The 16,371-nt window shown below is 38.2% G+C and overlaps 1 protein-coding gene across 15 annotated transcripts in view; it reads left to right on the top strand.

Moving 5' to 3' along the window:
* Positions 1 to 7,546, top strand: part of LOC136855399 (uncharacterized) — a 61,971-nt gene extending 54,425 nt beyond the window's left edge. For all 15 annotated transcript variants that reach the window (XM_067132492.1, XM_067132456.1, XM_067132475.1 and 12 more), the window contains one exon: positions 199 to 7,546. In XM_067132492.1, coding sequence (XP_066988593.1) covers positions 199 to 3,753 — 3,555 coding nt within the window. In that variant the 3' untranslated portion in view covers positions 3,754 to 7,546. The remainder of the gene's footprint in view (positions 1 to 198) is intronic.
* Positions 7,547 to 16,371: the final 8,825 nt, after the last annotated feature.

The following is a 16,371-nucleotide window of genomic DNA, read 5'->3' as shown; positions in this document are numbered from 1 at the left end:
AATATAATGCTGTTGCATCTTGAGAAAATCCTTTAAAGATGAATGTTAAAAATGAATGTGAAATTGAATTAAACGTTTTATGAGCTATTTCTCAGTTGTATTTATAAAATTACTTTCTGGCCAGTTATGACTGCATTAATATCCTTTACAGTTACTTCTACTCCCCAGTACTTTTACTGAGAATAATTATTTTTTCAGACTGATGCTGGAAGAGAAAAGCCTCCTTCAACGGATGCTGCAGAGCTTGAAGAGCCTGTTTGCCAGGATTCTCAAGATCAAATAATTGAAGACAAGACACTGCAGGAAGCTAATGTGATTGTTCGTGAACCTGAAGAGAGCCATTTAATTGAAGAAGAAGTAGAGGAGGAAGACCAGAAAATTGAAGCCTTGGAAAAGGCTTGTACCATACAAAATGTTGTGGATAGAAAAACTCCTGAACCTGAAGAAGATAAACATGATGATCCAGTAAGGGGTGGGGTTACTAACTCTGGTGGTGAGGTTGAGTTGACTAAAGATTGTAATGGTGTTAATGATTCAGAAGGCAAAGATATTGAACTAAATGAAAAAGGAGGGGAGGGAAATGAAGATGAGATGGAAGTGGAAAAGGAAAACCATGACCCTGCCAAAGATGTCTGTGTTGAGAAAGAAAGCAGTGGGGATGTTCAAGAGGAATTAAGTGAGGCAGACAAGGCTGTGGCAAGTATAATGAATGGGGGTTGTGAGCCTATCACTAGTAATGCAAATTGTATGGAATCTGAAACTTTTAACACTAATTCTCCTCAAGTGGAAGTACCGGAAGTGCCAGAATGTAAAGCTGGTGATGGCAGAGTTGATGAGGCATATCAAGAAGAGGTCACAAAAGCAGTTGAAAGTATCTGGGGAGGGACAGAGGAGCGAGAACCTAATATTGTTGAAGATTCACGACCATCAGTTGTATTAGATGAACCAAAAGTCCCCAGTCCTCCAGTACCGCCCATTCCAGCTTCTTCCCTTCCAACATCTCCACTTCCTTCTTCTCCTCTACCCACCTCCCCAATTCCATCATCTCCTCTTCCAATCACTCCACTTTCTACCACCATGCCAACAACTCCTTTGCCAGCATCACCTCTTTCATCACCTGTTCATCGTTCTGTTTCACCAGCCATCCTTCCAAGTTCTCCTTTAAGACCGGACAGTGAGATTGCCCCCCAGAGCCCAGATCAGGCAAGATCTGTAGCTTCGTCATCTCCTCCTCATTCTCCCATTCCCAGTTCACCACCACCTGCTCCAGCACCACCATCACCCACTTCACCTTCACCAGTCCCTTCTCCTGTTCCTTCCCATCTGGAACCTCCTTGTGCCCCAGCACCTCTAAGCCCTACGTCACCAACTTCTCCAACATCACCTGTCTCGCCTTCCTCAATAGGGTCTCCTGCATCGATTCGTTCTCCAGCAACTCCCATTCCTGAGGTACCTGTAGGAGAGGTACCTGCATCATCTCCTTCCCGAGCAATGGGTTTAGAAGCTGATGATGAGAGTATGTGCCATTTACCATCTGTTGGAGCATCTGCATCTATTTCAGAGACTCCTGCACTCTCTTCCATTTCTAGTCACCAGAGTCAAGAGGGACAGTCAAGTGATAAACATTGTGATCCAATAATAGACGACCTTCAAAATCACCAGCAACAACAGCAACAGGAAAAGATTACACAGCAGTCAGAGGACTGTTTACCAGATAAAGAAGGTGCAGTTCAGAATTCTGACCAAGTTCAGGCAACTGTTCCTGCAGTACCTGATACGTTAAGTGCAGCTGGCCATCAAGAAGAGAACTTGGCATCTCAGATGGAACAAGCATATGAACCTGTTGATGCACCAAAGGTAGATAATCATCCAACAGGCCAAGAGGCTGCACATACTCATGATCTCACTCTTGATGTTGGAGATGGTCCGAAAGTGGTGAATTCTTCGGCGGGGAATACACCACCTTCCTCCTGTGGTTCCACTAACACTACGTCTGTGATAACTCGCCAGGCTCCCACGCCAACTCCACCTCATCAGCAAGAGGTGGGAAGCATGGGCGTATTCACTCCTGATTCCACAACAAATTCTGTACATTCGATGCATGGTTACTCTCAAGGAGAGTTTGATGTGTCTCAGTTAGGCATTGAATCTCCAACTTCAATTTCCAGTAATGAAATGGCACATTCTGTAGAGGCACCTCAACAAGCATCTACTCCCCAAAGTTATAATGATTGTGCACAAATAAATCAGCAGGTTCAGCCACCAACCCCTACCCATGTACAACCAACAACTCCAACCCATGTTCAGCCAACTACTCCAACTCATGTACAGCCTTCAACTCCTACTCATACACAACCTACTACTCCAACTCCACCACACATAACCAGAACTACTCCAACACCCACCCCAATTTTGCCACAGCCTATTTCACAGCCACAGCATCAAACTGCATCACAGACTATTGTTACTCAGGCACCTATTCAAACACTAGGAGTTGTAACTGCTCCACAGACTCAAACGCATCATCAGACCACAAAACATCAGCCATCAAAACAACGTCACATTCAGCCAAAACCTCCAGCACAACCACAAACACAAAGTTCTGTCACTGGCTCAAGGCCTCCATCCAATCTTGGAACACAGTTATCCCCACAGTCCGTCGCAGCTATGCATGCCTCAAGTCAAGCTCACATGATGACACAGCGGATGATGGCATCTACTCCACATCCACCGTCTGGCTTAGGACAGCATCATCCTATGTCCCATCATCATGCTGCTCATACTCCTCATCCTCCTCGTACTCCTCATGTTACTCACACCCATCCACAAATGCAAAATTTTAGTCACCCTAATTACATGATGGGTCCTCATCAACAGATGCTTGGACATCATGGGACAATGATTAGTCAGGCATATTTGACTCAACCGTCTGTTAACACCTATGCCCAGGCTCACACTCCTGCACATTCTTCTTCATATATGACCTCTGTTATCCAGTCAAGGATGGGTGGTACTCAGCAAGGTTCCAGCCAGAACTCTTCATCTGCCTCCTCCTCTTCTACCTCATCATCACAACGAGCTGGCCATGCAAGTGGCTCTTCCAATGCATGTGGTCCCACAGCAGGCAACTACTTCTTGAACTCCAGTCCTCCAGGGCCATCTCCTACACCTACTCCAATTGGTGGTGGCCAACATCATGTAACTGGAGTGCAAGGAAGTGCATCCTCATGTAGTATAGCACGTTTACAACAACTAACCAATGGAATTATGGATATAGCCCCTCCACCCCCATCTTGTGGTGGTGTCACACCACCCCCTTCGCATACCGTCACTCCTCCTCCGTCTCACACCGTTACTCCGCCTCCCACAGCTGCTGCAGCTGTTGCTGCCCAGCGGAACATGACGCCACCCATTTCTAATTTGCAGTCACAGGTACCATTGTCATATAAATACAAATCTCATCAAGCTGCAGCTGCAGCGCAAATGTCCTCTAACATGATGCCACCAACCATGTTGGGGTACCAAGTCAATGGTTACCGTATGCCGGGCCAGCCTGGAGCTATGTCTGCTCTTAACACATCGTACCTGACAAATGCCCCATTTATGAATCAGCAGCTGCCCATGCAAATGATGAACATGCATCCGCAGGCTGCTGGCCAGTATCAGGACCCTCGCTCCCAGCCTCAAAACACTATGTACCCGCCATACTCGTATATGTCACCACTGCAGCTCAATGGCACCATGCGTCGGTAGTCCTTGTCATTCGAGTTTCAGTATTTAAATTATGGTGCTTTAGTCTGAAGAGAAATGAAGAAAAATAATTTCAGGTGCAAAAGTAAATCCCAAGAAATGTTCGAGTGACTTTATGCAAGATTCGGCAATATTTTGATAGTGTAAGGATGTGTGATCGAATCAAGCGACACATGTGGTGTTATAAATTTGTAACTTTTTCTTTTTTTTTCTCTTGATGAAACATATTTTTTTGGCCTGTTGTAGAGTTATATTTTAGATAATTATTTATGGTGTTTGTAAACAAATCTAAAGTGATTATCCAGTTGCAGTCATTTGGACATCAGTAGTCAGTTGCAAAAAGAAATTATGTACCAGTGGGGAAGAAAGAGCAGCACTCGAACAATATGCTGTGACTTCTATCTATAGCTATGCATGTGAATGTGTATGTGTGTATAACAAGAAAGATGGAAGATACAAGTTTATCAGTTGTTGAGTTGGCTAGTCGACAGAAGATTGTTTATTGTGGAGGCTAGGATATACCTTAACAAGAAGTTAAAATAATCTCAATAGAAAATTTGAGTATTATTTAAAAAAATTTGAGGAAGCTTAGGGAAGGTTATCTTAAAAGTTGGTTATGTCAAAACCAGATATGGATGGAGTTCTATTGCAGCATTGTAACTTTTTTTTTTTTTTTTTTTAAAAAAAGATATTTTGCTTTAAGGTACTTTTCACTTGTCTAGCAGAACAATTTACTGTACTCTGCTGAAAGGACAGAATGTTTATATACTACAGAGATGGGGTAATATAGAGAAAGTTTGGGTAAACGTTTTGATGTTGAACTTCGAGGATCTGTAAAACGGGAAAAGCCAGTCGCCTTAAATTATGAATTAACATGGACAGTCTGATGCACTTTCCCTTTTGCAGTAATTGTCATCATCAGAGTACCCTTTTTCTGGTTATTCATTTTCATTTGTCCTTTTGGGTAAAACAAGATGTGGACATATTTCCTCTGTAGAAGAGGCAGGCTTCTGATAAATCTCATTAATTTGAGTTGAAAGATAAAAGGCTCAGAAATTTTGGAGCTTTGTCTATCCTTACCAATGGGGTGGGGTTATTGGCTAAAATGTTGAGGAATATAGCGTTTGACAAATTTGAGATTATATCATGATTATGTATTTTTGTGAATTGACAGCTAAAGAACATTTTCAATGTTTATCTGGTTATTAATTAACATTAGTTTGTCACTACTTATCAAAGCATACGATCTTGCTTCCATCTTTGGGAAGTGATTTTCGTTAACTCCATGCAGACCTGGCAGTTTTACGTTGAAACTTTTCAAGTAGCCGTCCACAATGCATACTGAGTACTAAAAACTGTTCTTTTCAAGGTATATCTTACCAGTATTGATGTTGAGTTGGGATAATTTTATTTCTTTCAAATTAAAGAAAGTTCAACAACTTGGTAAAATGTTTCTTGCCATCTTTCACAAGTATTTTATTTCTGCACCCCCACAATCTTCACTGATTTTAGTAAAGATTTTCCTTCCTTCTGATTTTTTAAGACCAGATTGTTCTAATACATCTTGTGGCCTCTTTTTACACCAAAATGTATGTATGCATATCAGGTATGTATGTATGCTGTACACATTGTACATATACACATACATATGCATTAGTTATATACTATACATACATATGCATACATACACATACATTTATACATTATATACTGTTCATAAGTATACATATACATGTGTATCTCAAAAAAATTGGTTAAATTACAACTTTACAAGTGTGTGACCGAAACGTAGACCAGGACAGAATATATCTTGTGCTGTATAATTTGGTTGCAAGTTACAGGAAGCTGTGTAGAACTGAATTGTTGATTATATTTAACAATGTAGAGTGGATTGTTTTGTTGCAATATGTTGGAAGTAATTTATGAAATATAGTTATATAAAAGGGTTAATTATTACAACTATGAAAGTATCAACATTTTTATGAGTAAAAAGGGTGAGATATTTGTTAGAAATATTGATTTGGATGGGGTTAGTTTTTAAGGGGAACGAGTCTTGATATATGCTTATATAAGTATGATTTTTTTAACTGCTGTGTGTTGTAATTTCAGGAGAGGATATTTTGTTTTACTGAGATAGCTATTTTATATGGCACTTGAAAATCTGTCTATTAAACTCCCAAAATAACATTGGAAGGTAGTAACTACGTGCATTTTAAACATATGAGCAAAAGTTTGCAGGGAAACAGCCAATTTTTGTTGGTAGGTATTTTGGTACAATACAAATTCTTGACCATGTTTCATAAGAGTTAGCAACAAATTCTTGACCATGTTTCATAAGAGTTAGCAAGTAATCATCAGACTGGAGTGTGACAAACTGTTACAGAATTTAGTATTTTATCTTTGTCTTGTAAGTCATCAAGAATGAGCAACTGGAAAGTAGTACTTGTAATGGTAATTGATCTTTTATTTTCCTTTTTCCTTTGTACTTTTGGAAATACACAACCTTGGGAATGATTCTCAAATGTCAAAAGTTCTCTGCTATCCTCATAATTTTTTGAGTTTTTGTCCTGCCATATGTTTTGACACAACTTTGTTGCCTATATTTTACTATGCATGTATTGCAAAGTATATACTGTTCAGTATATATGGATATAATGTTTATGTATATTAATGTATATGCATGTAAATTTATACGTATGTGAATGTATAAAGATTTGTTTAAACTTTTATGGACTCAGGTTTTAGCCTGATTTTCTCTAAGTACAAAGTGATAAAATAAAAAGTGTGCTTAAATTGTTATATGAAACAATTCGTGTTATCGAAGTTTTATTTTTAGTGAAGAAAAGAAATTATAGTCTTTATGTTGTGATAAATGCGCTTGGTGAGAAGCCGATGTTGCTGTAACGTATTCAAGATGCGACGAACTAGCTCTTTGTGAGCTCCTTATTTGTGAAATGTCATTAATATATCTTGAACAAGGTGTTGTATAAATTACGTTGGCTTGGATCTGGCTTAAGCGCAAAGTGGAGTCATTTTTCAGTAAGTTTGTATCCTGCTGTAGAGGCTTTTTTTTTTTTTCATTTTTGTTTATATTTATTGTAGTATCCAGAATGAACCGTCATTTCAACTATAAATCTAGTTCTTGTATTTTTTATAATGTTTCATCCATGTCTTGTATATTATTCATCTTTTTCCTATATACTGTATATAGGAAATAATTTTATATATATTTTTTTTCACTTCTTTAATGGTATAATGCTTTAGTTAATTTTTTTCTACAATGTTCTGTAGGTTTAAAGATAGCTAATTTTTATCATCTTTGATGTTAATCTGGCCATTGCTGTTGAAGAAAATAGTCATCGTGTATCATTTACGACTTGTAAGTTTCAGCCCTGAGTTTTCACAAATAAGATATTTTTGGTATGGGTGATATTTTGATTGCATTTGTTTTTATTGGCCAACACATTTAGGAGATTCCTATTATTAAAAAGAAATTTTTTTGGAAGCAGCAATATTTTCCTTTAAATGTTTTATGAAATAAAAAAAGATATATATATTCTATGACAGATTTTTTGTCAGGTTACCAATCGAGCTTTGTGGAAATTGAAGCGGGGCTTTTTGAAGGGGCATTGTCTAGATGCTGAGAGAGTGAATGTGGCTCTCTTAAGTGTTAGGCTGGGGTCTGTGACAACTAAGGGCAGCATTTTATGTATGGACACCCAATAGGAATCTTGTAACTAAGCTGTACATTTTGCTTTTAAAAATGTTAAATAAATACTTTATTTAAATGTAATAACTGTTTAATTGTTCACCCTTTTATCATTTTCTTTGGATATTTTGGTTTTCATGAAATTTTACATGTGAAAGGTCAGTTTTGGGTAGGAGTTTTAGCACAGTTCCTTGAACTGAACTTGAACTGAACTTCTGTGGTTTATGAATAAAGTATAAGTCTCCTCTCAAAAGTAATATACAACACAAATTACTATTAACAACAAATAGTAATCTGTAACAAAACAGTAATTTTTCATTACAGCTAAATTTACATCTCCAGACGAGGTAGGACTGTCAGTTTTTGTTTTCCCAGCAATCATCAGTAATGATAGGTGCAACTTTGAATATGTATTTTACCAAAAACATGGTTTACTGCAAGTTGAAATGTGGTATTGCAGAGAGTCAGAACTAGCAGTTCTTATTACTGGTTTCAACAATTTCAGGGGAAGGCTTATCCAAAAATATCAAACCAAGATGTTTGGAGACTTACATAACTTCAGCATGTAACCATGGTGATGGTTGCTTTATTTCAGCTCATTTGAGCATGTCAAACATAAAGGCTTAACATGTTACCATGGCAATATGGGTACTTCTGACTCTATTAAAATGTGCAATAGGACATCCTGATTTAAGCAAGGGTTTGAATTAGGTACCCCTGGGATTTGATCCTGTGCACTCTCATCAAACCCCCACATGGGCATGACTGCGGGTCGAAGCCACGTTTGCTTTTGTCCAAAGAAGAGCCTAAGGTCACCCTTCATTGACCTGGAGTGGTAACATCCAAACCAGATCCATGGGTAACAGAGTGGAGTCATGATAACAGTATGGATAAAATCAAAGTAGAGGAGGTTGGCAAATTAGACTCCTATACACTGTGTTCCTTGTCTTCAGCATAAAGCTGATGATCAAATAGGGTACTCTATTGCAATTTAAAACATACTGTTCCTAGGGAAGTTACAAGCCATCTGGTCTTTAAGCTTCCTGCATGTTGCTATTCCAACCCTCTAGATGTTAAGGGTACCCAGGACCCACTTCTAGTTTGAGAAAGCCAACTGATTCCTAAAAACTTTCTCATAACTTACAGCTTCAGAAGGGAACAATATGGATGACAGTCTAGGAAGAGGGGAGGTGTCGCCCACTAACGCCTTTAAGTTTGCTTTGAATCCTGCAGTCCTCAAGGCAACCTCATTAAAGATGGTATTGTTCGTGATGAAAAAGTTTCCTTATTGTCATCAGCAATAGCCTTCGAGTCTTCCAAAACAAACATGAAAGTACTACCCCCTTTCTACCAATGCCACATGCAGTGTCTTTAGGAACAAAAGACTGTCTTGCAGAAACACCTATGGCTGAAGAATGTGGTGCCTTTATGATGAGAGTTTAATAAAACCCTCAAAAGTCCTATACTGTTTTATCCAGAAGACTTACCAAGTATAACACCCAGAGAGAAGCCTCTCATATGGTTGATTTTATTACAAATAGAAGGTGCGTCACTACTAGCCTGAGAAGGGGTCTATCCCCACAGGTACCTCGTCAAACACTGCACCTGTTGGGATGAGAGCCAGGGTAGACTGAGGCCCCACTCAGAATTAAGCAAGCATTTTGGGGATAAAGTTAACTTCAGAGAGGTGGCAAGGTACAAAGCATAAGCTGGCTGACATGCAAAGCATGGGCTAGGCGAGGCACTTATAAAGTGGGAGAGAGTTGTGTGTCCTGGACCAACAGAGCAGTGTGGTGGTGCATGAGCTGGCTAATGTATGGGAAGAGGGGAGCAGGCTAGTAGAGAGGTTTAGACAATGATGTACACCTTGACAAGTGGGCTACTAGGCGAACTGAAATCTCTAGAGCAACAGTTCTTAGTCACACAACTTCCTGCTATGAGACTTGCTGATATGATATGCCACTTCTGTGAAACACTTGCAGTTATGCCTTGTGATTTTGTGCTGTTCAAATATTTGGGAATCACATTATATCTGCTTGATATCCTCTCAGAAATAATGTATGTATGATGTGCAGAAACATTCTGCTTTGATTTAAAACTATCAAAGGAGCTGAGCTTGAAGTGAGCCATGCAGCTTGACTTGAATGTTCATGATGATGAGAGGGATGCTTTAAAGGGTCTTCTGCCCTCTTCCAGCAGCAAGGGACAGAGAGACAGGAAATGAATAGGAACCATGGTCTTCTGCATTTCTTTATATAATTCTAGTAAGACTGGTGGAGCAATGTGATGCCAAATGTTAAATGAAAGGTATGAAGATTTGTGAAGACTGCAAGCAGCAAGGGATGATCATAAAACTATAGAACAAGTCTGTAACATGAGTGTAATGTATGCGAGGTAAGACAGTGTTGCAAGACAAAGAATCTTAAGAGCTGAAAACTCTACCTTGAGGGAGGAGAGGAGAGGCATCCAGTGTGGCATGTCTGCACTAACACCAGCGGTTCATCATTGGACAAGCAGTATATCACAGGAGAAACAGAACCTCAGCACTTTATAACACTCTGCAACCCATCAATGAATGAAGACCTCTCACATTGACGTGGAGGGTTATGAGGTTCTAGCTTTCATGGCATATCCTCTGGAAGACTTTCATGCAATTCATGAAGATATTGCTGTCTTCTTAGCAAGTTAAGAAATCAATATGCTAGTAATGTTTCTGAAGTTAGAAGGTTTTGCCATTGGTTTGGACATTCCTAACCTCAGATACCATGATGAGCTCTCTAGTGCACAGGAAGCAATTCCCTGCCTAATAAACCTTAGACTGTTGTTACCATCTAGCAATGTAATCTTGGATAGTACTGTAATATCAACCTGTGCTTACACCATATAGGAAATATGAGGTCTTTCTTTATGGTGGTCGTAAATGACTTGCACTGCCTGCCAGGGTCTCCCCTTACAGGGGTGTTGTTTGGGGTGGGTGGGGGAGGCACTTGCCTCCCCAAGACACCAGTGGCCCCCTGCCCCAAGACTTGGTTTGCTCCCCTAGCCTTTGAAATAATAATAATAATAATGGAAAGAGAAACCCACAAGATTCTTGTGTATAACTTGTTTACTGGTAAATATTTACATATTACTTTGATCTCGAGCACTATCAGGTCCTAACTGTGACTCTTTTTCAAGAGATGAGGTAGTCAGCTGGTTCAAGGCCCAGCAAACTTCAGGAACTTTTTCTCCCTGTGCTGTCATTTATATGATGGCTGTCCTGGTTTCCATTCTCTTGAGAGTTGTTAATCTCCTCCTGTTGGTTTGATATCCTGATCTGATGGTCAGTGGTATTAATCCTTGTGGTATGTGAGTAGTCACCATCGGTCTGTTGGGCAGGAGACCTAACCTCCAGGTCAGAAGGGTCAATCTTAGCTTCTTTTAATATTAAAGATCGGCATATGGGATCTTCTGAGGTAAATCCTTTGTTTCCTTCTATCATTTTAATCTGTCTGATGAGTGCCCCTTCCACTACCCTCCTATGACTGATGTTATTGCTTTTGGATATAAGCCTACTGTTTTTAAAATCCATCCTATGGTCCTTTTCCCAACAATGCCTAGCTATAGCACTCCCCTGTGAGTTGAGTTGTACTGCCCTCCTGTGTTCTTGGATTCTAGTCCTTATTCCCCTACCTGTTTCACCCACATATTTATCTCCACAATTGTTGCAATTAATTATGTATACTCATCTGCATTACTATCTTCTCCTTCCAATTTACTTTTACATACTTTGTTTTTTACGGTGTTGTCAAAGGTATACACAAATTTATATTTAATTTCTTTCATTTTTGATGTAAATTGTTTCATTTTGGGCATATAAGGGAGGGAAACTATTTTCTTGTTTTCTGTATTCCATGTACTCTCTGCATTTTCCCTGTAAAAAATCCTCCTAGCTTTGTTGAGTGCCCTTTTTCTGAACCATTCCGGGTATGCTAATGTATCAAAACTTTTATCAATGTAATTTATTTCTTTATTTATCTTACAAGGGTCACATGTTCTCATTCCCCTGAGAAATAAACCTGTTAGAACACCCATTTTTATATCATGACTGTGAAAAGAGAAGAAATGAATATACGAGTTTGTGTGTGTGTGTGGGCTTTCTATATGTGCTGAATTGATATCCTATTTCATTCCTTTCTATCAAGATGTCTAAAAAGGGCAGTTTATTATCGTTAATTTTTTATAGAGTGAATTGGATATTGTTATCAAAACTATTGAGTTCGTCTAGAAAAGTTTCTATTTCACTTTCATCACCCTGCAGAATGGCAAAAATATCATCCACATATCTCCACCAACCTTTCAATTTCAAGTTAGGGACATTAATATTAGGAACTAGATTAGTCTCAAAATATTCCATATATATATTAGCAAGTATTGGTGATAACGAGGACCCCATAGCTACTCCATATTTCTGTTTGTATACTTGTCCCTCAAATGTAAAATAAGTATCACTAACACATAATTTGATCAACTCCAGGAAGACACTTATTTCTATGTTTGGATTGAAAATGCCCTCATTATGCTTAGTTTGTAAAAATTCTAAAACTTTATCTAAGGGGACATTGGTAAATAAAGCTACTACATCCAAACTAACCATATGTCCCTTTAAATTCTTGTTCTTAACTTTCTCTATGAAATCTACTGAATGTTTAACATGTGATTCTGAAAATTTACCTAAGTATATTCCTAGTTCTCCAGCTAACCACACAGCTAGGTTTTTGTTGGGAGATTTCATACTAGAAACAATAGGGCGTAGTGGGCAGCCATCCTTGTGTATTTTGGGGCTGCCATATATGTATGCAAGTTCAGGTAGTTTACTTGAGAATAATTTATTGCATAGTGTGTCCTTCCCATTACATAGTTTACTGATTATTTTCTTCACATTCTGGTTGAAGGTATTCTGAAGTTTTTGGACTGTGGGAGGATTCTCTATTTTAACTAGGTAGTTTCATCATCTAGTAGCCTGTACATTTTTTCCCTTTATTCTGAACAATTCATGATAACAATGCTACCCCCTTTGTCAGCTTTCATAATTCTAATATCTTTGTAACTTTTTAATCTCTGTAGAGCGATGCTAAATCTCACTGGCAAGATATCTCCAAGGTTGTTTTCATTACTCCCTATCATCACTCCTCTGAGAAACGGGCTAAATCACTGTGTTGTTCAACATTAAGGCAGTTAATCTTGCTATTGAATTCTAAATTGATATTATTTGTAGTCCCTACACAGATATTTAATCCTAGTCCTAGTGCTGCTGTTTCATCCCTAGTCAATAATCTGCTTGAAATATTCTTTATATTATCCATACTGCTAAATTTGATCCAAACGGAATTAGTAAATAATCTCTCAAACTTATTTTTAATGTTGACCATGTTATGATTTTTATCAAAGTTTACTCTACAGTTGACCTGCCCAACAACTTGATTGTACCACTCACCCCTTATGGTCTCTTGCAGTGTGTTTTGTATTCTCCTTACACCAGCAAATGCAGCTTCTTTCTTCTCCTTAAGCTCTTGCAGCTGATCCTTGATGTATCCTTCTTGAAAACTGCTGAAAGCTTATCCACTCCAGGGGCTTTTTTCCATTCTACCATATGTTTTTGGACAGACTTTGTTCTTCAAACATTCACTTATAAACCAGATCTTATTTTTCATGGCTTTGGCTTGGTAAAGTTGTGTTTTGTATCTTCTTGCATAATAAACAGCTTGAGATCCAGAAGTTCCATAAAGGTGTTGAAATATATTTCTGTTGTAGTGTTGCTGTGGGTACATGATGAACCAAACAAAAACTTCTTTCAGTTTTCTTCTGAAGATGGAAAGAGAAACCCACAAGATTCTTGTGTATAACTTGTTTACTGGTAAATATTTACATATATTACTTTGATCTCGAGTACTTTCAGGTCCTAACTGTGACCCTTTTTCAAGAAATGAGGTAGTCAGGCTGGTTCAAGGCCCAGCAAACTTCAGGAACTTCTTCTCCTTGTGCTGTCATTTATATGATGGCTGTCCTGGTTTCCATTCTCTTGAGAGTTGTTAATCTCCTCCTGTTGGTTTGATATCCTGATCTGATGGTCAGTGGTATTAATCCTTGTGGTATGTGAGTAGTCACCATCGGTCTGTTGGGCAGGAGACCTAACCTCCAGGTCAGAAGGGTCAATCTTAGCTTCTTTTAATATTAAAGATTGGCTTATGGGATCTTCTAAGGCAAATCCTTTGTTTCCTTCTATCACTTTAATCTGTCTGATGAGTGCCCCTTCCACTACCCTACTATGACTGATGTTATTGCTTTTGTATATAAGCCTACTGTTTTTAAAATCCATCCTATGGTCCTTTTCCCAACAATGCCTAGCTATAGCACTCCCCTGTGAGTTGAGTTGTACTGCCCTCCTGTGTTCTTGGATTCTAGTCCTTATTCCCCTACCTGTTTCACCCACATATTTGTCTCCACAACTGTTGCAATTAATTATGTATACTCCCCCTACATCATCTGCATTACTATCTTCTCCTTCCAATTTACTTTTACATACTTTGTTTTTTACGGTGTTGTCAAAGGTATACACAAATTTATATTTAATTTCTTTAATTTTTTATGTAATTTGTTTCAATTTAGGCATATAAGGGAGGGAAACTATTTTCTTGTTTTCTGTATTCCATTTACTCTCTGCATTTTCCCTGTAAAAAATCCTCCTAGCTTTGTTGAGTGCCCTTTTTCTGAACCATTCCAGGTATGCTAATGTATCAAAGCTTTTATCAATGTAATTTATTTCTTTATCTATCTTACAAGGGTCACACGTTCTCATTGCCCTGAGAAATAAACCTGTTAGAACACCCATTTTTATATCATGACTGTGAAAAGAGAAGAAATGAATATATGAGTTTGTGTGTGGGCATTGTTGGAAAAGGACCATAGGATGGATTTTAAAAACAGTAGGCTTATATACAAAAGCAATAACATCAGTCATAGGAGGGTAGTGGAAGGGGCACTCATCAGACAGATTAAAGTGATAGAAGGAAACAAAGGATTTACCTCAGACGATCCCATAAGCTGATCTTTAATATTAAAAGAAGCTAAGATTGACCCTTCTTACCTGGAGGTTAGGTCTCCTGCCCAACAGACTGATGGTGACTACACACATACCACAAGGATTAATACCACTGACCATCAGATCAGGATATCAAACCGACAGGAGGAGATTAACAACTCTCAAGAGAATGGAAACCAGGACAGCCATCATATAAATGACAGCACAGGGAGAAAAAGTTCCTGAAGTTTGCTGGGCCTTGAACCAGCTGACTACCTCATCTCTTGAAAAAGGGTCACAGTTAGGACCTGTAAGTGCTCGAGATCAAAGTAATATGTAAATATTTACCTGTAAACAAGTTATACACAAGAATCTTGTGGGTTTCTTTTTCCATCTTCAGAAAAAAACTGAAAGAAGTTTTTGTTTGGTTCATCATGTACCCACAGCAACACTACAACACAGAAATATATTTCAACACCTGTATGATACTTCTGGATCTCAAGCTGTTCATTATGCAAGAAGATATGAAACACAACTTTACCAAGCCAAAGCCATGAAAAATAAAATCTGGTTTATAAGTGAATGTTTGAAGAACAAAGTATGTCCAAAAACATGGTAGAATGGAAAAAAGACCCTGGAGTGGAGAAGCTTTCAGCAGTTTTCAAGAAGGATACATCAAGGATCAGCTGCAAGAGCTTAAGGAGAAGAAAGAAGCTGCATTTGCTGGTGTAAGGAGAATACAAAACACACTGCAAGAGACCATAAGGGGTGAGTGGTACAATCAAGTTGTTGGGCAGGTCAACTGTAAACTTTGATAAAAATCGTAACATGGTCAACATTAAAAATAAGTTTGAGAGATTATTTACTAATTCCGTTTGGATCAAATTTAGCAGTATGGATAATATAAAGAATATCTCAAGCAGATTATCGAATAGGGATGAAACAGCAGCAATAGGACTAGGATTAAATTTCTGTGTAGGGACTGCAAATAATATCAATATAGAATTCAATAGCAAGATTAACTACCTTAATGTTGAACAACACAATGATTTAGCCCCGTTTCTCAGAGGAGTGATGATAGGGAGTAATGAAAACAACCTTGGAGATATCTTGCCAGTGAGATTTAGCATAGCTCTACAGAGATTAAAAAATTACAAAGATATTAGAATTATGAAAGCTGACAAAGGGGGTAGCATTGTTATCATGAATAGTTCAGAATATAAGGAAAAAATGTACAGGCTACTAGATGATGAAACTACCTACGCTAAAATAGAGAATCCTCCCACAGTCCAAAAACTTCAGAATACCTTCAACCAGAATGTGAAGAAAATAATCAGTAAACTATGTAATGGGAAGGACACACTATGCAATAAATTATTCTCAAGTAAACTACCTGAACTTGCATACATATATGGCAGCCCCAAAATACACAAGGATGGCTGCCCACTACGCCCTATTGTTTCTAGTATGAAGCCTCCTGGAGAACTAGGAATATACTTAGGTAAATTTTCAGAATCACATGTTAAACATTCAGTAGATTTCATAGAGAAAGTTAAGAACAAGAATATAAAGGGACATATGGTTAGTTTTGATGTAGTAGCTTTATTTACCAATGTCCCATTAGATAAAGTTTTAGAATTTTTACAAACTAAGCATAATGTGTCTTCCTGGAGTTGATCAAATTATGTGTTAGTGATACTTATTTTACGTTTGAGGGACAAGTATACAAACAGAAATATGGAGTAGCTATGAGGTCCTCATTATCACCAATACTTGCTAATATATATATGGAATATTTTGAGACTAATCTAGTTCCTAATATTAATGTCCCTAACTTGAAACTGAAAGGTTG

This window comes from Macrobrachium rosenbergii, chromosome 3 (genome assembly GCF_040412425.1).
Source record: "Macrobrachium rosenbergii isolate ZJJX-2024 chromosome 3, ASM4041242v1, whole genome shotgun sequence".
NCBI lineage: Eukaryota > Metazoa > Arthropoda > Malacostraca > Decapoda > Palaemonidae > Macrobrachium > Macrobrachium rosenbergii.
The sequence above is the reverse complement of the archived record's forward strand: the minus strand, read 5'-3'. Positions and strand labels throughout refer to the sequence as shown.